This window comes from Lates calcarifer, linkage group LG7_2 (assembly GCF_001640805.2).
Source record: "Lates calcarifer isolate ASB-BC8 linkage group LG7_2, TLL_Latcal_v3, whole genome shotgun sequence".
NCBI classification, from domain to species: domain Eukaryota; kingdom Metazoa; phylum Chordata; class Actinopteri; family Centropomidae; genus Lates; species Lates calcarifer.
Genome location: NC_066854.1, coordinates 6,310,342 through 6,333,297, shown reverse-complemented (window position 1 = coordinate 6,333,297; position 22,956 = coordinate 6,310,342). Strand labels below are relative to the sequence as shown.

Here is a 22,956-nt window from a genome sequence, read left to right as displayed (position 1 = left end):
AGCTGAAACCAGAGAATATTTGGCTTTTTTAATGACTTGATTACTAATTAGTTATCACAATTATTGCCAATAATTTTTTTGTTGCTTGACTAATTAGTCCAACTCTAAATCATCATATATTGTGTAGATTTGGATCAATAGAGACACAGTTGTGTGATAGTGAGGTCAGATAAGGACAGGGGAGTAAGTTCAAGTTGTGAGCTAGTTTCATCACTTTCCACTGATACACACACACACACACTTTTTATCCTGCATCCACTTTAATGTTTTTCTCTTAGTTTCATATTCTGATCTTGCTGTTCTCCACGTTCTCTGACTGTATTCTATTCTGTTCTACTCTATTTTATTCTATTCTACTCTACTCTCCGTTCAGACCCTGTACTCCAGCTTTAAAAAGACACACCCATCTTATTTGCATGCTTGAGGCCGATTGGCTGCCGAGCTTTTAGAAGGAATGTGAGCAGGCATGCAGCAGTGTGTGTGTGTGTGTGTGTGTGTGTGTGAGGGAAAAATACTCTTCTGCTGTTTTACTGAGAACCATAGCTCAGTCTCAACACACACACATATACAGTATACACTGACAGACACAGTAACCACCTCGGCTCACTCTCAAATGCAGCTCAAGCGAAGCCAAACACAGGCAGCCCGCTGCAGCCGCACATCACCACATGAAGCCAAACACAGTACATTGCCATTTTCTTATCTATGGCAGCCAGAATTATAAGATAATGACATGATGTTTTCAGGTCTCACAAAACTGTGATTTCATTTTTACTCAATCTTATTTAAAACCAGCTTAAAAAGCCTACTAATGGAGTGAGAGTATTTCACCTGTTAGTGATTATTTTACATTTTCATGATCATTTTCCAAAACATACTGTAACGTTTGAGATGATTGAATGCAGGGCTGCAGCTAACAGTCATTCTCAGTACCGATTCCTCTGCCAATTATTTTCTTGATTAATCGTTTTACATGTGATCATTTCCTACAGCTTCACGTTTTGTCGAACCAACAGCGTATGACAAAGAAAGACCCCAAATCATCACATTTTAGAAGCTGGAACCATCAAATTTTAGCTTAAAAATGAGTAAAAATCATTTTTTTCATTTGATTAGTTGGTTAATCGTCTCATTATTACAGCTTGAATTGAGTGCGTGTCAACCTTTGAGGATGACTTGAGTAGGGTTTGGTATCAGACCCAGTTAGGAATTTGAAGCCACGCCACTGGACTCCATGAACTGGGGATTAACGAAGAAACAACTGTGTCTGACACAGGAGTGATGCAGTAAAATGTGTGTGAATGTGATTTCACGCAGAGAGGAAGTCTGTCTAACGTGACGGAGCATTTCCTGCAGCTCTGTGTTTTATCTCCAGTTAAAGTTGATGATCACCTAATGATTGGACAGCTTACTAAACAAGAATCACTAATCATTTGTTTCTGACAGCTTAGATCTGCTGCGAATAAAATTGTTTTTGCTCCAATTTAGTTTCTTTGTCCCTCTTGAATAATAATATGAAGCAGAATCATTTTATTAAATCCAAATGATGGTAGTTTTGAGAACATTCTCTTTTCAGTGTGTTTCCCTTTGGCCTCTACATGATGTTCTAAAGAGTTTACGATGGTTTCCACTGCAACGTTCGTGCCATAATGACATAAACTTTTTGGCCTGGATCTCAGTAGTCCAGTTCATCGCCGTGCTGTCCTTCATCAACTGGGAGGGAAGGGAAATATCCTCCCCTGTGATTTTATTTGCTGTGTGATTGTTAAGGTGCAGGAGGTGGCTACTGTATTTCTTCTCTGCTTCACCTGAACCAGCAAGGCGTCCAAATGAAAGAAGAGGAGAGAGAGATGTGTTGAGACTCCACACGGTTAATTACAGGCATAACAGAGTCTCTCTCTGCATTTATAATTACTCCCTGTGTCTGTCTTCTCAGGCTGTTTCCCTGTGTGGTTTACATCTCAAGCCCCATCCCCCTCTAATGACACACCAGCACTGAAATAACCTATAAAAACTGTCAACTGCTTTTTAACACTGTGATTCTCCCTAATGTGATTCTTTTCCCAGCAGAGAGGGGAGTGTTTCAGGTAATGAAAGGTCCAGACCTCTGGCTGCAGCTGTCAAACACCAACCAGCTAACACTGAACCACTGTGGGCTCGTTAAGCGTTTCCATCCTAACAACACTAACAGATTCTCCTGTATGTATATCTCTATAGGGTTCAGTGAGGGAGAGCAATGACACAGTCTGTACATATCCAGTCTCTTATCAGCCAGAATAGCTCAACATGTCTGGATGGATGGGCACATCATCATGCCAGGTGATGGATAAGAAGGTTGCAGTAGTAGATGAGAGCTGTATCATTAGCTACAGGTGTGCTGCATGTGAACAAGTGGAAAACAAACCTATCCCAACTAAATATAGCAAAATTTGGTCATTACTGTACTCACAACTGTAGCCCAGTGCTGCGAATGTTGCTAAATCACAACTTAAGGTTAAATTCTTGTAGTAAAATGTCAGTGGAGAGCAACATAAACACTGATACTGTTGGATTAATGTGGCTACTAGAGCTAATTTTAGATCACACTGCTTCTCTCTCCCCACACCTCTCCCATCATTACAGCAATTTCACCCACATTTCTCCAACTAGGAAACTTTTCACTGTTTATTTTTGAGTCGCCCAGTTTAAACGTGACCTATATTCCCTTGTGGAGCAGAGTTAAAGGGCCAGTGTCGCATTTATTTTGAAGGGATATTGTTCTAGCATTTAGCGCAGCGGGAGGACAAGGCTGCTCTGTTAGTGTTACTGTTCCTGTGTGGGTTGTGTTTATTTATGAATGGGTGAGTATTCACTTGTGTGTGAAAGAGCAAGTGGTAGAAGGATCAGTGAGTGTGTGCACACACCTCCTTTTATCCTGTAGCGAGCTCAGTTTAGCCTTGAGATTATGTGCAACTGCAAATATTGATATGTTTCCTGTACTGACTGCAGACCTGACTCCTTCTGTTTAATCCCTAAATCTCCATTAATCTAATATTAGTCCTTTATTCTTTTTTTTTAGGTGTTTTAAATGAACTTTTTCCTCTCAGAGTCTTCTGTTATTTTACCCACCATCTGTGTGTGGTTTCATTAGACAGCTGCGTGTGTCCCACAGTTACACCAGACACACCTGACCTCCAAAACACAGTCACAAATACAAACACACACCCTGAGATAGTGCGTGCGTGAAGGTGTGAACGTCACTGTTGCAAAACACGTACATGCCAGTGATTCCCAAACACCTGCAGTACAAATGTTCCTGTACAAACCTTCAGCCTGGCCTGTTTCATCCCCACACCTCCCTATCAAAATAAAAGTCTTCACAGAACATTTTAAAACCATTTGGCCTCTTGCAGCTAAACTAAGACTAAAAGTGATATTATAGTGTGTTAGGTAGCATTCAGAGTGGAGTATGTGGGATGGAAAGCCAAAACAATGAGCCAAAAGAGGCCAAAATACTTCATAGAGATGAGGGAACTGCAGAGTTGGATGACTTCTTCGCTGGTTCATCACCACAGTTGACCCCTTTCACTCCACATTTGATCCATTGTTGATATTAAAGACATATCGAAGTTAGTTCTGTTTTTATTATCCCAGCTGTGTCTTCATTGTTGCTACTGGACTGATTTAATCTGCTGTGACAGACTGTGGTGGAGCTAAAGCTAATTTCCAGGAATAAAACATGTAAATCAATTTTCGTATTTGTTGTTAATCAAATCAAGTTATTTCAGTCACTGTGTCTGTCTGAGGAGACTCCAAACAGAGTTGACTTGTGTAGTAATAGGTTCCAACCAATCCATCTGTGTATATGTGTGTGTATGCTTTTGTACAGCTTTGTGCATGTTTGCTCGACACCAGGGTGACTCATATTGTGTGTGTGTGTGTGTTTGTGTGTGTGTAAACCAGTGAAATGAGAGCACCATGCTGTCCCAGGCTTCCAGAACAACGTCTCTCAGCTCAGTGACTCATTCATCCAGGCTGAGGACGAGTCTATCGATGCTGTTTCCCACTGACTGACTCTCCCACTGCCATCACACAGTCTAGATTGTCTGGTTTCTGACTTGGAGACATTGTCTGTGGTGCGACTGAAACAATTAGCTGAAATTTTGACTATTGCTTGAGTCATTTTTTTTCCCATTTCTTTGTTTTGTATCATTGTAAACTGAGCATTTTGAGATGTTACACGATGGGAGAGACAAAGCAAGACATTTGAGGGGTTGCTTTGGGTTCTTCTGACAAACATTTTTTGTAATTTCCTGACAATGGATGAAACAACTAGTAAAGTAATTGAGAAATTAATCAGCAATAAAACTACTTCTTAAGTGTCTGAAAAGTAACTTATTTCCAGGTCTGAAGAATTCATGAAGTTGAAACTGTACAATATTAGCATGCTATGTTAGCATTCATCTTAAAGTACAGCGAATGGGAAGACATTTATTAGCTCTAGCGTCCTGATAGTCCAAGCTAAATAACTGTATGCCGCCAACAAAGATCATTGCTCAAACACATTAATCCACTGTGCATCATTTTTCACAAGCTAAGAAAACAGTCTGTTCTGAGCTTTGTGACAGTTCATTTTTTCAGATAATCCAATGTCTTTTTAGCAGAATACGTAGGGGAGTTGTCTCACCCACAAAGGTGAACGTAATCCCTCAGTTTATATGAAAAATCACCATTATTTCCCAACCTGAAATAACTATATTTATCCCCATGTGTCCCAGCCTTTCTCAGGTGACCAGATGGACGACTTCAGCAGTGAATTATTCAACAGTTTCTTCGACGACCACCTATTAGAGCGACCCCTGCTTGCAGACAGACCTTCACTTTTACACATGGACATAGACAGCAGCCCAGGTCAGCTCCTCTTTTATGATGAAAAACATATTGTTACAAGAACAGGCCAAGTTCCCAACAGTTCTTAAGAATATGAAAAAAATACACACTGAAAGAATTGTGTAAAAAAATTATATGAATGCCTAATTCTTTAGTCCAATACAAATACACCAGTGGTTCGATCACAGTGGTTGTTTATTTCAATAACATTTCATTAGAGTTCCTAGTTATTTCCAATGAATTAAAATTTCACAGCAGGTAAAATAAGTTGGTTGGTGGAATTCTTCCCAACTCCGAACCACTGTCTTGAAGTTGTTTGCTTTGAAATGCTGGCGATGACCTTCTTGTTTCCTTGGATAACCTCTGGCAGTACAGCAGCCAGTTCTTCCACTCCTCAGCCAATGTCTGGGTAGAAAAGACCCCAGTCCCATTTTGTTTGGTTTAATCTGAAAGCCAACAATCTGTGTGTGTGGAGACCAAGTGTATCGTTGTTACTTCTCAACCACTGACATCAAACTGCCCCGGCTTTCCCAAGAGAGTCAAATTCCATGATCCGAGAGCCAGTTTCTGTTGCCAGAGTCTGACTTCCAAAACTCCAGTCCTGCCTGTTAACCAGCAGGAAACTCACAGGACCTCTGCCCCTCACCAAGCAGGTGCTGGGCCTGTGAAAAGGAAGTTAAAGCCGGAGCCACCACAAGGCACTCGCTTGGAAAATGAGCTGCCAGGGCAGCATGAATGGGTCCTGGTATCCTCACTCAGAGTTACCGTAGGTTGAAGCTGTCAGAAGGATGTAGCGCTGCTCGTCAGACTCATCATTTGAGACAAATTGTGTGTCCCTGTCAGGCGTCGTCATGATCACTAGAGCAGCTGGGACCTCTACGGTGAGATGGCTGATTGTAGGAAGCTGTGAACACATTTTGACAGACATGTTTTAGAAAAAGTTCAATTTATAGATTCATAGGTTTAGTTTGAATCACTGTGACATGCACCTTATTATGTAAATGTAAAGGCAGTTTTAAAGCCAAAAGTCAATTTAATGTGAAAGTCAGTCTCACTGGCTCGCTCCTATTAACATTTACGTACTAGTCTGAATTGAAGTCCTTCAAATGAATATAAAAGCCACAGCAGCACAAGGTTAAAAACACATAGGAAGAGTTTAAATGCAGGTCTTTTTATTCCTTATTAAGAGTACTAACTTAACAGCTTGTCACTGCATGCTTCACACTGTAAAGCAGACATTTGATGTTGCTCTTTAAATGGCAAAATACATCTTAAAATCCATCACCTATGCAGCCTGTTTCTCTTTAAAGCAGCATTATGTAACAATTTCACCTTAAAAAAAACAGTTTCTCAATCATTGTGATGGTACACTTTCTTATGATAAGGAGAATGCCGCCTCTTGCATTCCCACTCCATGCCTGTTCTTGCACTATGTAACTTTGGTGAGTGGGTACGATCTCCCGCTAAATGAGTGATAGTCAGCGGCTCAAACCGCTGCAATCAGGCCCAGCAAGTTCACAAAAAGTACTCACTTTAACAGCTAGATGTTTTTCATGTCTGAAAACAACTTTTAAATCTGACAGATATTCAAGCAGAGCACAGCTACTCTTTGAGTGAAGACTCCGCCCCCCAGAGCCCCGCCCTGTCAATCAAAATGGACCAAGAGTCTGGTAGGTCACTTGATACATTCATATTTTCTTCTTAGCCGTCTTAGTTTATGCGTCCTGGAAAAATGCACAGCCAATCAAAACTGTGCTGCTGATGTTTAGTCTGGTTCTTTATCATGCTGGCTGTCAGCTGGTTATCTGGTTGGCTCAGTTTTCTGTCTGAAGTAATACTTAACGTGCAGTCTGACCCTGTCTGCTGTCTGGTTGGCTGAATGCATGTATGATGATTGCCTTAATCTGTTGTCTATTATATTGTATGTTATTGTGCCTGTAGGAGCAGTGCAATATAAAAATAGTGTATATTTCACACCCTGCTTTGGTCCTCTCTGCCTCTCTCACTCTTTGTGACTCATCTTCCCCATTATCTCCCGCTGTCTTCCCGTCTCTCTCTCTCTCTGTCTGTACCTGTCTTCCTCACTCTCTGTCTGTCTGTCTGCTGTCTTTTCTCCATTTGTCCCGGGGATCCTGCTGTCTGAGCAGCAGGATCCCAGTCTGAGCAGTTTTCCTCCAGCTAAGCCCTGCCCACCTAACACACACTCACACACACACACACACACACACAGACTCACACAACTAAACACTATGACAAGCATATGGTTTTGAGTCTGCAGCTTTAGCCGAAGCCAGCGGAAACTCTCTTTCTCTCCTCTGTCAGGTTATCTTTCTCACTCTCTCTCCCTGTCTGTATCTGTCTCTCTCCCTCTGGCTCTCCTATGTTTTTAATCTTTACCTCCATCTTGGTCTCCCTTAATCCAATTAAATCCACTTTATTGGTATGAATATCAGATTATCTGCATTGCCAAAACAGAACATTGAGCAAAAAGAAATTTGTGAAATGCATTTGTTTAGTTTTGATACTGTTAATATTTCTTCTTATAATAACTAGCTTTTGGAGAAATAAAATTCAGGTTGTATTCAGAGAGAACGATATATCACTTAATAAAATAAAACCTCTAAACAGCGTTAATTTCAAGCTGTTTAATATAAATTGTGTTTCCATCTGCAGTTGCAAATCTGTCAACTCAAGCTCACATATGGCACACACACACACACACAGAAAAGCACATATCATATGCATCTCAATCTGTTCCAGCTAATTCTATATTGAACTTAATCCAAATTTCATTTTACAACTTGTGTCTGCTCCATAAAGCCTGAGCATAAACTTTGTGACACTCACTTTCCACCACTTTTACATCTCTGCTCCAGTGTGTATCAACTGCAGGAATGGAGTGTTATATATGTATATGTATTTGCACTAACATGTAGTTTTATGAGCTATTTTTTTCACTTTTGAGGGAGATTTATAGTTTCAAAGTTTTTAAGAGAAATAGTGTAATACCGTTTTACTGACTTGGCTGCCAGCAACAATTCAGTCAATGACAGCCTTTTCTAACAGCAGATTGACTATGACAATTTATAGTTGTTTATTTCTTCTTTCTTTTTTAATAAATTGTTGAGCATGGTAATGTCTCCAGTAGGATTAGGGTTAAATGTTCATGTTTGGAACATCTCTTTTCCCTAGATTTCCTCTCACTGAGTTTGATTTTTAACCAGATCTGTAGCCTATTGATCATAATTTCCCCATGTTTTGATGTTATTCTTTAATATTCTTTGGTTTTATGCAACATTTTTTTAGTAATACAAGAATTTAGATGTCTGACAACTGTGAAGAATATTAATTTTTCTGTGTAGTTTTGGTGATTTAAGGGGCTTTTAGTCATGACTTCAGGGCCAGTATGGAGGACAGCATGACAGATGGTTGCTACATAGTTTTAATTTTCAGATTTTCTTACTCTGCTTTGTTTTCACTTGAAAAAATATTTAGTGCCACAGCTGCCATTTTGGCATCAAAAGTATTTTGACTTAGACTGCTGCAGCTGACAAGTTGATTCAGTTAAACAATAATACCGTAATAATGACATTTCAAGGATGGACCTCAGCATATAGCTCTGTGATTGTGAGGTGCTGCTCGTGATGTTTGGAAAAGGTGACTTTGTTTCAATACATACACAAAAGCACATGCTTACAATCCTTGATTCTCAAAGGCGTTTTTCCTGGGAAATGGCAGTAAGTTCTGGCAAGATTTGCCCATAAATACTGGTTATCTAATTTCCCGGTATTCAACTCTAATCTCAGACGAAGCGGCTTGAGTAGAACACTCTGGCAGAGGATCCATGTGCATGCTGCACTTTGTGTCTCTTTACAGGCCATCTCAGCATCCAGTGTGGAGCACAATAGCAAAAGCAGCACTTTGTTTATCATAATGACTCGGGTTAATTAACCTCCTGGGCTTGTAAGAAGTTGTTGACCTTTTGGAAACTCAGTCTCTTCTGAATGAAGGAATTTCTGGATCTTGGTGTTTGAGGTAGAGACCCTGCAGAAATATCAACTTCACAAGGGCTCAGTGCTGTTTAGAGAGTGGAAACCAGGCTGGAGTCTTCAAAGATTTCATTGTTATTCATAGAAGAAATGAGCTGCATGGAGACATTTTTTTCCTAAAATCTTCAATAAGAACAGCTGCTTGGAGATGGGTCTGAAATGACTTAAAACTGAGGGGTCTAAAGGGGGCTTCTTTAAAAGAGGGTTAAGAGCAGTATGTTTAAAATTAGAGGGGAAAATACCAGAGGACAAACAGCAGTTATAATGGCTAAAATATCAGGGCCAACCATCTGAAAAACAGCCTTTAAAAACCAAATGGGAAGGCAGTGTAAAGGGAAGGTTGAGGATATAGAAATAGTCGCCCTCGTTTCCTCCAAGTTTCCATCAAATGCAGTACACACAGCACACTGCAGATCCCAGCTATGTTATATTTTTCACAGATGATACTCAGAAACCAACCAACAGTTGTCTCCTGGAATACTGCCTGGCCCCAGGTTTACTGTATATTAGTAAGTTTGTTGTAATTTGACAATTCACAACTTTATTGTCACCAGGTGAGCATGTAATAATGCAGGAACCAGTTGATATTGTACTGTAGAGGTGCCAACTGACATATAGTGAACCCAGTGCTTTAGGGCCCCCTGAAGGTCTGAGCATATTCTAAATTATAGTGATGGAAAATACACTTCACAATAGTATAGAGGTCATCTAGAGCCATTTTAAACATGTCTCCCCCTCTCTCTGTTTGTGGTCCTGTTGCTCTTATTCAGTCAAAGAGAAGCTGTGTGTTTTACTGCAACTCCTACTGCGCTGCTGCGTCCATTGTTTTAATACTGCTGCTGTCCCACTGAGATCAAACACAGTCGCCACCTCCCCACTGTTCACTCGATGGGACGACCACCAGGAGCCGTTGGTCATTAACCACTGCTCTATGATAGGATTTCAGGCAGAATTTTTTTTTCTGCTAGTACAGCATCCAAATGACTTTTATTACTCCTTTACTCACTACTAAAACGATGTTTATACCCTGTGCACACAGTGATCCATATTCTGTATGTAGACTTCATAGTGAAGAGCAAAAGACTGAAAGAAAATAGTCCACAATCAAGTGCAACTGTTACTCTGTGTCACTCAATCTCTCATGAAACTACCAGAGTAGCCACAGATGTAAGACAGTTTTCCTATGCACTGGCTAACAGCTAGCGGTTTCTGGTATTCATTAAAGAAATGGTTGTAGAAGGCTTCCAATCAGGCCCTGGCTTAACGAGGGCAGGAGGCTTAACGAGGCTCAGGCTAGCAGCAGGATCGGCCTCATTAGGAGAGACTTCTGAGGGTCTCACTTACAGAGAGGATGTACAGAATAAGTAAAATGGTGGATCCACCCAAAAACTGAATTCAGGTGTTAATCTCTTTTAATCTGACATTATTCGCAAATGACAGACTGGAGGTAGCAGTTAAATCATTCAGCGGTCAGGGCTGAGTTTATGGAAAGATTTGCACTTAAGTAATACTGGTACTGACGAGCTGGTTGGAGTTAACACCACAGTATTTGCTGGTCACGCAGGATGTTGAGGCGGTTTTGTATGTGTGCAGCATTTTGGTCCAGAGCCAGATAGCTTGACAACTGGTAGCTAGGTTGATAATAATGACATGTCGTTGCACATGATTATTTTATTAACTGCAGCTGTGTTTTCCAGCCACTGTGTTAACATGTCATAGCCCCAATTTCATCAGTGTGTCATGTATTTTTCTCAGTTTCTCTAATGTGAGGATTTGCAGCTTTTCTCTGTCTATGGGTTGTTGGCATGGACAGATATTAGCTTGGATTTTAGGAAAAAACTGTTTGCATTTTTCACAGTTTCAGGCATTTTTTTTGGACCAAACAATGAACTGGTAGATAGAAAATAATAAGCAGATAAATTGACAGAAAAAGCAAGTGTCAGTTGCCCTACGCTACCCTAACTCTAGGGATGAGCTGCATGTTGTTGAAGTAATTATATTAACATGTGCTGCTTTGGAATTGCCATTGCTTCATTAGCTGTGAATTAATCAGTGCCTGAAATCCAGTTCACTATGCACTCTATGTAATACATTCTGATCTAGGAACAGAGCTGAGACACACTGTCTGAATAGTAATGATTTTTGTAACACTTCACTCTAATTTCTCCACCACTCATAGTTTCCTTTTCACCAACACTTTGGTCTGTGACACTAATGACTACCCTAATACTTTTGGTGAACCTCTGACCTTTCCTCCAGCGTGAACATCAGCTCTCTGCAAGTCCCGACAGACCTTTTTTAACCGCAGACATTTTGACTCATCGTAGCAGGAACAGAGCAGGTGAAGCAAACGCTGTTAACGGTGGCTCGGTGCCATCAAGTGTCCCGGCAAGCCATGACAGCCAGTCAGCAAAGCACAATACACAGCTTCCTGGAACAAGTTTGCCTACATGGAAATGGAAAATGCAGTAATTTTTAATGTTATCAATTACTCTTGCGCTTTTCTTGCTATTACATACCAAAATGTCTGCGGTGAAAATGGGCTGATTGCCATAACGTTTACTGACCCTTCTGAACAGAACATGTTGGTGTTTGAGCTGATTGTGCTTTAGAGATTTGGTTAAAATAAACTAAGAATCTGAAATTGGAATCGGTACAGCTGATACTAATAAACGGCTCGATTGGCTCCGATACTTATTTTGCGGATCAACTTCTCTAGTTACCAGCCAAACAGTTATTTTTCGACAATCTTGAGGTCAGTCCTGATATTGACACAGATTGCAGCGTCGAGCTTGCAGCTGTGGGCTTTAGGTTTGTCTAAAACCAGCAGAAAGAAGCCACAGGGATTTGTTTTTAGGATGGATTCTCTGTGTGCTGATCCCTGCTGTAGTGATGGACAGGATAACGGGTAACACACCTCCACCTCCCCTCTGCTTCTGCACAACACACACACACACACACACACAGCTTGTAAACTTCAGAGCATTTTACCAGCAGAATGTTGCTAGGAAACCAGGATGTGATTAAAATGACGTTCACTCCCAACACACACACAGCAGCCTCTTGTCTTGTTAAACTGCTACTGCTCTCTTTCCACACACCATGGGAGCCTTTTTGGTGGGTGTGTGTGTGTTGTGACAAACATCAAAGTGTCTGACCTGGCTGGTTCACATCTTAATCCAAACTGAAGAAATGCTGACTTGATAACACATCTCACACACCCCTCCCTCTGAGCCTGCAGTCACCTTTCAGGTGGTGTTTACTTCTAAAAAGTTAAGACATGGTTTCACTTTTGAATGTGAAGTCAAAGTTAAAGTTAGGAAGTATTAGTTAGAGAGTATTAGTTGGACTTCTGCCTAATGACGCTGCCTTGGAACAGTGGCTAATCACTTCACCTTTAAAAGGACAATAATTGAAAGCACACACAGATAATATTCACCTCTGGCAGACACATTGGTGGGTCCATCATTATAAACTCCATCATACTGTGTGGACAAGAACTGTGCAAATTAACAGAACATTATTTTGAATAAGCATAATAAGCATAAAATTGTGCATAAAGGACATTGACATAATTTCCATTTGATGTAATGGCACAGACAGAAAAACATGAGTCAGTACTGCACTTCTTGTCTGGTCAAAACTGATGCAGCAGAGGCCCTGACACCCCGAGATGTCGTAACATTATATTAATTAATAGAATTTACTCTGGTTGCTCAGTCCCTTATTTTTACTTTCTCTACTTCATTCTTTTTTATGTTATCATGTTATTTCAGCAGGTCTACAGCACCGAGTTTCTCACTGTACTCACATTCCACATGTTATAAATATAGTTGTTTTTTTAAAAAAAAGGTTCTAGTCTATGTGTAGTTATATTTCAGCACCGTGGTCGTCTTTTCCTAATGAATTCTCCTTCACATCTTTCCTTGACCTCATGACGTTTTCCATCGAGGTCAAGGAAAAGTGGTTAGGAAAGGAGGTTTTTTTTTTTTACTTTTTGACCGCAGCCCCTGTCTGCATGGTAAAAGCCCACATCTTTCAAAGTCTACACCTCCAGTTTATACCTCAGTGATGACCCTGTTACATCATCAGGGATATTTTCTTAAGCTTGGAAAAGGGTCCCCTTGAGCCACAGATGGGATTACACACCAGGCTTAGTCGTACTCTCCATGACTAGTAAACCACTTCTTCATATGTAAAATTGTTGGAAGGCTCCTTTAAATTCAGCTAATGAGAAACCTGATGGAAAGATCAGGAGTTGAGGCCACCTAGCCAGTTAACTTTGGATTATATAATGCTGTTGATTGCAGCATCTGGATTCTGTCTCTTAAAGAGGAATTAAGTTAGCTGGATGGTGTGCAGAGTAAAATCTGGAAACAACCAAATCTGGAGCATGAGCAGAAAAACAGCTGTTCTCAGTTTTCTCCAGCTAACTCAGTAATCCTGTTTTGCGAGGCGTCCTAGAGGAGACATGACCCTTTCTTCCCAGTGGCAAGATATTCTTCAGGCTCTTCGAGAAGTCCAGTGGTGGTTGCAAGAGGTTCTCACACAGGTTACCAAGCCGTGTGGGAGTAGAGGAGTCATTTCTTTTCGCCGAAGAACTGTGATGATGCTCCACAATAAACATCCATCCTCCCAGAGTTCATTTCAGGAGCTGACAGGGAGGACCAGAGCCTCTTCATCATCTTGCCCACTAGGACACCAAATATACCAGGAGTGTCGCTGACTAGCTTTTCTGCAGCCCTGCAGTAGCACTTATGTCCCTAAAAATACTTTCTGCAGGTCACAGCAGACTAAACAGTTGAGTACCTGTGACATGCTTCTAGAAATATATCTTCATTGTGTTTGGTGAACCTCCTTTGAAATTGTACTGTGCTCTCATTGTTGGATCACTCAATTATGCATATTTTCTAAAATGTTTAAAGGCCTCAGCTGTTTCTTTTAGGAGGATACTGAAGACGAGTTGCTGGTTCAGCCCAACTTCTTTATTTCAGGGTAGATACACACTCACTGGAGGCAAATTATGCACCACGTTTGCCAGAGCGACATCGTCCAGCAGTCTGTAATAACCAGCCTGGTCAGGAAGTGCACAAATGTTTTGGGGGGAAGCTCTTTGAAAGTGTGATTTATAAGCTATGAGTTACTTCCCATTGGAAGACCTACAGCAAAGCCTCCCTGAATAGAAATACAGTTGTTTACTAAAGTTGCTCCAATTATTGAAGTTCACTCTACTTTTTGAAAGGAACAAGTAGCTTTCTAGGCTTTAATTAAGGTGCTTGAACTTCACAGTCAAACTTTGTGTATCATGTCAGATCAAGAGACTCAGCACTAATCTACAAAATAATAACTTTGCCGTTGATGTACAACAAAGTATATGTGTTCATAAATGTATATGTGTTCTGTCTTTTCCTTAGAGTTTGAATGGAGCTTCAGTCAGGACCTGTCGGCCATCTTGGTGAAACAGGAGGAACCTGATGTGGCTCAAAGGTTAGATCCTCCGCCGCTGGAAGGCCCGCCTCTCATATTAAGCCCTGCCCCCCCACACAGAGGATCGGCTTGGAAACACACGGTCAGGATCCACCGCACGACAATGAAACACCATGAATTATGTTGTTGATTTTCACTGGTCAGTCCAGAAGTGATGTTAATCAGCATTACTGTTGTTTTGTTGTGTCTGCAGGAGCGCAGTCAAGATGATATGAAGCCAGTGGCTATAAAAGATGAACCCAGAGAGATTGGACAGTATCTCAGCCTGCCTAGTGGTACATGCAGCACAGACAGACGCACAAACACACCCACGTGTTCAACCCACAATTCAATTCAGCAAAACTGGTCAATATAGGAAGTGACACAAATGTATCCAGTCCACACACTCATGAGGTCAAATGAAATGAAAAAAGCCTGTTCAGGGACTTTTCCCCCTGAACTTGTCTTGTCAGGCAGAACTCCCAAATCTCAATCTGGTCCAACAAAGGGGAGTCAAACTTTATAACTGCACATCTGTAACTCCATCTTTATACCACAATAATCACAAGAAGACAATATTTGAGATTTCAGAATCAAGCACATATCATAGGCTACAACACAAACCATATATCTCACATGTAGGAAATAGTCTCAGTTACCATGTTACACAGAAACTGAGATTATCCTCAGTTTCAAGTAGAAGCGCTCATTCGACCCTCTCTTCTTCCGTAGACGACGCTCTCCAGCTCCCGCCCACCCCTCCCAGCAGTAACCACGGCGACAGTGACGGCTCCCTTCCTCCCTCCTCCCCGCACCTCCCCCTGCCCCCGTCCTCCCCTCAGCCACAACAGAGGCCGGGAGGTCGCGGCTCGTCCTCTTCCTCCTCCTCCTCCTCGGCCATCTCCTCCTCACCTCTCCTCACTGCACCACATGTGAGTAAAAGAACAGAACGATGCTTATTTAGGGACTGTATGAAAATTATTAGCCCCTGAGCCGAGTGGGGTTTTTGGTGTGTATACCAGCTGCAATTTTTGGGTTAAATCAGTCTTATAATTCAGGGAAAATCTGTAAATATTTAATCTTGTGACCATTGTCTGTCTGATTCAGCAGCTTTTCTCCGAACAAATGAATCACATTTGTCCTCATGCCATAATGTAATTCCTTATGACCGAATGTTTATACAGGATTGCTCAATGTCAGCAAAAAAACTGATGTGGGTAATGATCCATCTGAGCAGCTGAACTGCTTCAAAATAACAGCAGGAATTTTATAGGATTATTCTTGCGCCGTACTGCAACTGAATCCTGTTCTGGTGTTGTTTGACAATAACAGCACCCACAGGCGACGGGAGAAGGAAGTTTGAGAATTTAAGTTTGTTGTAAACACCTGGCACTGTGATAATCTGAGGGATAACAGCTCACAGCTGTTTGCATCAGGTTTCAGTATTTTTCTTATTAACCTCTTTTCTCTGAGCCAGTGTGTTTGAATGCATGCGGACGTGGGTAATCAGACACAGAACTTTTCGAGAATCACTTAAACTCTCCATGCAGATGAAAAGATGACGAGTCAGCTCCATGTAGGGTTTATTTTAAGATAAATCACTGATGGTTGTAAATATATTGTTCATGTTGCAGAAGCTGCAGGGTTCAGGACCCCTCATGCTGACAGAAGAAGAGAAGAGGACCCTGGTTGCTGAGGGTTACCCAGTACCCAACAAACTTCCCCTCACCAAGAGCGAAGAGAAGGCACTGAAGAGAGTCCGACGGAAGATTAAAAATAAGGTAAACAGTGCACCTTTCTGTTTGGCTAACCAAAAACCTTGACTATTCACAGAATCAGTGACTCAGAGAGTGAAGCAGAGCAGAACATTTTTAATTGAGTTGTTGTATTGGTCTGACATCAGAAAGCTCAGACACGCAATGACATGGTGATGCTGAAGCAGAAATAGTATCATGATATCAAACATGTACTGGAGCTGCTCTCTGCACCTGAGGAAATGTATCAGGGTGCCTGACCCCTTTAAAACAAAAATCCCTGTAAATTACTAATAATGTTTGTCTGTTTTTCATCCCAGATCTCAGCTCAGGAGAGTCGAAGGAAGAAGAAAGAGTATGTGGAATGTCTGGAGAAAAAGTAAGGCTTGGAAAAAATCTTTGCCCTTATTTTTCCGTTCCTTTTCCACTCCCCTTGGTTTACCTTTGTATCTGTCTGTCATTTTGCAAATTCCAAACTTTTTTCTCATTATTGTCCCCTCAAATGGTATTAATCATACTACAGTATATTAGTGGCCACTACTAGAATCAGAAATTCTAATTATTCACCATATTTCACCATTTCTGCTAAATTGATCTCTAATTAAAACACAAATTCTTGAATTGAGTGAAGGCTTCAGTGTGCTTGAAACAGCCAAGGCTGCACAACCACAACGAAAAAAGGTGTCAGACGTTGGGTTCAGAGGCTGCTAGACAATCTGACTCGCACTTTCTTTGAAGCATGCTGAGGCTGTCTCATAATACTTTCTGACTTCCCTTTGCCCTCTGTAGCACTCAGGCCCAACCCCACTGGTTCTTACTGAAGATTTAAATCTTAAATAACATTTAAAACAAATTTGAACATGCAGAGTGATACACATTTTGTCTTCTTGCAGCAGGACAGTATATGTGAGACTGACACAAACTACAACAGTGTGAGTCATTGATGAGTTTTCAGTAGTTTTTGGACAACAGTGGAGGTCTGCTTCACAGAGGAATAAGACAGTAGAATCAAGTCACTGTTGGTTTTGGTTTCAAGCTTGGTGACGAGATGTTTCGACTTACTGTACAGCATCCTTCAAATTCTGTGTTCATTATTTAGCTTAATTTTTCTGTGAACCAGAGCCAAATAATGCAGATTACAAAGCAATGTTAATGCAACAAACAAACAACTTTTCTCCCACTTCTACAAGCTGTCTAACAATGTATTTAAAAGTGTTGTATTTGGTCCATGAGGCAGCCATGTTGGTCAGAGAGGTTTTTTCCCAGAGTTGAATCTAACCATAGGCCTTTTTATACATAATTGTGTGCTTTTGATGTGCATGACTTGCATAGAAAATGAAAAATGCAATTGGCAAAGGAGAGAAAAGATGGAGTTGTGTAATGCTGAAGCGAACTTGGCAGCTGAAGTTAAGTCAGGAGGCCGTTTTTGTATTTAGAGGTTTTCCCAACTGGTTTAGAGCTGAGTGTGGTAACAGACGCAAGAGCTCTGCAGGGGATTAAGCTGGAGGCAGAACACCAGTGAACTCCGGCAAACTTGCAGTTTTTTGTGGTCTTAGATTACAGGATGTATTTCATCAGTACTCGTCTCCTCCCTGGGTCTTCTGATTCATTAAAGTGAACAGAAACTCATTTTCTCCTCTCCTTTCTTTCCTTTGTTATTCTGGCCATTTCTTGCCGTGGCAGGACTCCAGTAACCTGCTGAACACATGGGTCAGATTCAGAGAGCCTCTGACAGGGAGAATGAAAGAGAGTTGAAAATGTGGGCTTTGCAAAAAGTAAATTGGTACCCGGGGAGGGTTCCTACAGGTGGTAACAAAATGTCCTATTAATCGCATTAGAGTAAAGAGAGTTGTGTTTTCATCTTTTAACTGAATCAAGAAAATAGAGGTAAGAGGAGGTGTGTATCAACAGAAATTCTCCTCTTTATGTTTTCTTTGTGTTTATGTTTCTTTTTTGTACATGAGGACAGAATTACTGGATGATCCCTTTATAAAGGAAACAGCAGGACGACGTGCTGGAAGGAATGTGTATGAATGAGCCGTATACAAACCAAACATAGGAGGAGATCAGGAGGATTATGACAAATGGAGCATGAGATTAGCAAAATGTTGAATTGATAATGGAGATTAATAGGATTAGCAGAGATGACAGAGAGAGAAAACAAAAAGGGAGGACCTGAGGACAGTCTGGAGCAGAGCATCCTCTCATCCTTTATGTCTTTTCTCTTTAACTGTGGATCCACCTGTGTATTTTTGTGAAAAATATGATTTAAACGTTGAATGTAAATCTCAAAATTCAGTTGAACTTCTTCAAATGTTTTACAAATTGGTCAATAAAAGCAGATGACATCACACACATGTTGTGAAATAAACACAAATCAATTCAAGGAAGGTTTCAAAACTTAAAATATCGGTAAAGAATAGTGAGTAAAAGAATCAACATTGTTGCTAGTACAAATATATCCATCATGGTTGTATGATGGAGATGTAATGGTCATAATGGTATAAAATGTGATAGATCTCTCCTCTGATATCCACTTAATCCAGTTCTTGTTTTTCAGAATTATTTGGTACATTACAAGTGTGCATACTTGTTTTTTTTGGGGGATGAAAACCCTCCCTGTAAATTTACAGGACTAAGGACTAATTAACAGGACTAAGAGTCTATAGACATGCTAGCAACTTAATGAGGCTGCACTTTCTCATAGCGGTAGTTGTAGACAATTTAGATAATGGCGTGCTAACATGCTCACAGTGGCAGTGCTTGCTCATCGTCATGTTAACCTGCTAATATTCACTAATAAGCACTACAGATTGAGTACAGCTGAGGAAAATGGGAATGGCATTGGTTTGGAGGATCATAAAGTTCAGTATTGGACAAATTAAACTGTCAAACTCAGTAGAATTCATCGTTTGGGAGCCATGCACAAAACTTCATGTCAGTCCACCCAATAGCAGTTGAGATATTTCAGTCCGGACCAAAGTGGTGGAGCGACCAAATGACCCACATTGCTATTCATAGAGCCATGCCTCAAGTGTGGCTAAAACTTGAAAGTGTGTTGTCAAATTCAGTGAAACCACCTAAATAACTCTTGATTCTCTTTAAGGAGTAAAATTAGCTTGACAGTTGTACATAATGTGAATGTTGACCAAAAAAAATCTGTCTGTGTGTATCAGGGTGGAGAGCTACACAACAGAAAACAGCGACCTGTGGAGAAAAGTAGAAAACCTGGAGACTGCCAACAGGTGAGGCTTACACACACACGCACACACACAAACACACACACATACACACTGAGGCTGACATTAGTGTTGCTTTGCCCTGGTGTCTCTGAACAGACTGAAGCTGTTGCGTGCTGGCTCCGAACATTTACAGCACAGATCCAACATTCATGCAGTGATGTTTGGATTATCATCACTGAGAACAACAAGAAGTTTGCAAAGAATGCAGTTTGATAATCTCAGGGTTGAATGATCTGTGCTGCAGCAGGGCTGCAGAGAAACTGGGCCTCATTTTTCTTTAATCTTTCCTCTAATCTTTCCCTGGAGAAATAATGATTATTATAACTGCAAGCAAGAGAAGTTTGACCTAGCTTCAAAGCACAAAAGCACTCCACTATAGGTTATACATGCTAGTATTTATGCTCTGTATGTATATAACTTTTGGAGCGTACAGTATATGTATATATACACTGAAAGAATTACAGGAGTTTAAGCAGAAATTTATCTGCTCCATAAAGTGTAGACTCACCCAGTTCCATTCGTCTCCTCTGTTATTATAACAATATGAAACCAGCTGCTATTATCCTGGATTGGGTGGGTAGATGGACGGGTGGGTGGGTGTGGTGGGATAGATAGTTGAGGGTTGAGGGGGGGTCTGTCTCTGCAAAGTCTGCCTGTCGTCTGTGGCGGCCTCAGTCTGTCATTAAAGCTGCAAGTTAACAGTAGCTTTCATCATGGTAGGCAACCCCCCACCCCTATCCCCACCCCCTTCCCCTTCCCACCACACACACACACACACAAACACACACACAGATGAATATGTTAAACCTCCACACGGAGAAACAATGAGTTGGCACAAAATGGGAAACATGAGTCAGCATACAGCACGCTTACTCTCACATAAAGTCTAGAATATGTGTGGGACTACAAACAAAAAAAAAAGTTCTTAAATGGCTGAACTAAATTTAATCTCCAAGTTCCTAAAAATGCACCAAATGCAGTTATTAGTGGTCATTTTGTTCTCCATGCTGTGTTTTTCTGTCTGATTCATACAGAACTGGGTTCGTGCAACTGGTTTATTAGTTGTACAAGAATAGTCTCAACTCCAATTCCATGCCGTGTTAAATATGTTTTAAAAAGTGTTGAATTTGTCTCGCTCTCTGTCGCAATTCAGTCTGACCAGACGCTCAAACAGGGACTTTTATTTGAAATGTTTATTTGCTGTCTGATTTGTAATAATGTCATTTCTGTGAGCCCAGTTCAGGCAGAGGTTTAGCCTAGTTTAGCACAAACACAAAGTGCTAGCCTAGTCCCCCTAAATGTAAAAGATTACACCTCATAACAACTCTGTGCACTGTTTCAAGCTGATTTAATATATTAATTTAACTTGTGCTGAATATTCACACACACTTTAATTCACCCAGTCGACCGGCACGACCTTTGGAAGTCCTGTATATTTTAAGCAGCAATAACTTTAGCAGTAAATCACTGTGGTTTCACATCAAAGCTGTGTGAGTGATGCTGGTTAGTATCATCCCATATGAGTTTATTGCAGCTGGCCAAACACTACACTCTGCTGCACGTGACAGACATCAGCATGGAAATCTGAAACATCACATTCACCGACTGACTCACCGCCCCACTCATTGTTTTGTTTAATTGTTGAATATATGACAGAATCACCGACCGGCTTATTGTCTGGTTTCGTTTCTAACTTACAAAATGACTCACTGACTTGTGTTCGGCGGCGACCGGTTCTCTGTCTCCACTTAGTGGTCGGACTGAGTCCTCACAGCCCCTCACAGCTCATACCATCAGAACCCTGCTCTCCAGATCCCACTGATACACTTGATTGTCATGTTTTAACTCGTGTCTTCCATCCAACTCTCCTGCAGTCTTTGCTTACTGTGTTTAACTGACAAAACAACAGCAAATGAAGTCCAGTATTTAGAAGCACACGACAAGAGAGAAATCCTCTGGAGGGACCTTATAGATTTTAGGTGAAATAAACTGTATGTTTCAGTGGCTTTACATTCTCTGATGGTGGATGGAGAGTTGAGTTATGTGTCTGAATGCACACATATACTCTGAGTTTAACCTCTCAGGCTCTGCACAAATCATCCGACTCAAACTCCAACAAGCGCTTTGATCCTAACCCTGACCATCTGGACGCCCTTATTGAAATATGAGAATGTAACAGGTCGAACTTCCTTGAGATGTTCATCCAAGTGTCTGTATTAAAACTCCTGCTCCTTAATGGTCAGGGTTACAACAAGCAGAGCATGTATTTCCCCGTGAGGAGCTGTAACTCCAGGAACTTTGTAAGCAAGAGAGGTGTCACATGAGATTTGAGTTGGGCGTTTACAGATGTAAAAATGTTGTGTGTGAAGTGAGGGACAATACAAGCACAGACAGATAGACATTAATATCCAGATTTAATAATAGTTGTGTATTTAATGTTCTTCTGTATTTTATGTGTCTTGTTTTCTCCAGGTCTCTTCTACAGCAGCTCCAGAAGCTTCAGTCATTGATTTCAGGGAAAGTTGTTCCCCGTTCTTGTAAAATGGCCTCAACTCAAACAGGGACATGCCTCATGGTAAATACTGTTGTTTTCTTTTTTTAACCTCAGGGCAGCGAATGAACAAATGTTTCACTCAAGAGAAAAAAACATTGTTGTAAAGTCAAGTTTTGTTCCTCTCTGTGTGCAGATGATGGCCTTGTGTTTCGTCCTGGTGTTGGGCTCCTTCTCCCCCTGCCTCTCTCCCCTCTCCCTCCTCACTCACACACCCTCTTTGTCCTCCTCCTCCTCTTCTTCTCGCTCCTCTTCCTCTCCTCCTCTCCCATCAGCAGACCTCTACACCACCAGTCAGGGTAAGTCTAGAAATATTTTCAGCACACACCATCCCTGTGTGAGCAGTTTCTCTGAAAGACGACTTGGGTCAACATTTGATCTACTTCCCTATAAATTTACTTCCTTTACCCACTTAACCCTGGGAAACCCCTTTTTGAAACCAGAAGTCAGGCTGCCATCATGTTAAGTGCCACTCTGTTCAGCCAAGAACCATCCTGTGAGTGGTGAGGGAAAAACTCTGCCAGACTGTACCCAAGCTTAAAACCTAATTGGACATATTGCCTTACAACTGTCTGGGGGGAAACAGACTTTAATGGTTGCTAGAGGTTTATTACAACCTGAAATACATCTGATAAAACACAGTTGTTGGATAATTTCACAGCAAACTGTCCATTACATTGTAACTGTATCGTGTGTGAAAGTGTAGGTTTTGGCAGAAAATCATTAGAGATTATTCTTTATATGAACAAATTCCATTCATTATTTTGAATTTGGAAATAGTACCAGTAACTGTAGAGATATCTTGCTGTGGAACAAAATGGTGGACGTGTCAGACCAGTGACCAACTATTTTCTTTTCAATGACTTATAAAGGAGAATTTCCTTTAATGACGCATTGTCCAATAGCAATACTTCCCCAAACGTTCCCATTAGTTCATAGAAAAATTGCAGCTGCCAAAGTCAACCTATTTTTGTACAAAGTGGCGTCTACAAATGCCTTGTTTTGTTTGACTAAGTCTAAAACCC

The 22,956-nt window shown here is 41.0% G+C and overlaps 1 protein-coding gene across 1 annotated transcript in view; it reads left to right on the top strand.

The window, feature by feature from the left end:
- The window catches only part of creb3l1 (cAMP responsive element binding protein 3-like 1), a 31,639-nt gene that overhangs the window by 5,190 nt on the left and 3,493 nt on the right, over positions 1-22,956 (top strand). The window contains exons 2-11 of the mRNA XM_018690713.2: positions 4,758-4,890; positions 6,453-6,539; positions 14,333-14,487; positions 14,599-14,680; positions 15,117-15,316; positions 16,019-16,165; positions 16,459-16,517; positions 19,315-19,383; positions 21,853-21,955; positions 22,068-22,230. Of these exons, the coding sequence (XP_018546229.1) occupies positions 4,758-4,890; positions 6,453-6,539; positions 14,333-14,487; positions 14,599-14,680; positions 15,117-15,316; positions 16,019-16,165; positions 16,459-16,517; positions 19,315-19,383; positions 21,853-21,955; positions 22,068-22,230 (1,198 nt within the window). The remainder of the gene's footprint in view (positions 1-4,757; positions 4,891-6,452; positions 6,540-14,332; positions 14,488-14,598; positions 14,681-15,116; positions 15,317-16,018; positions 16,166-16,458; positions 16,518-19,314; positions 19,384-21,852; positions 21,956-22,067; positions 22,231-22,956) is intronic.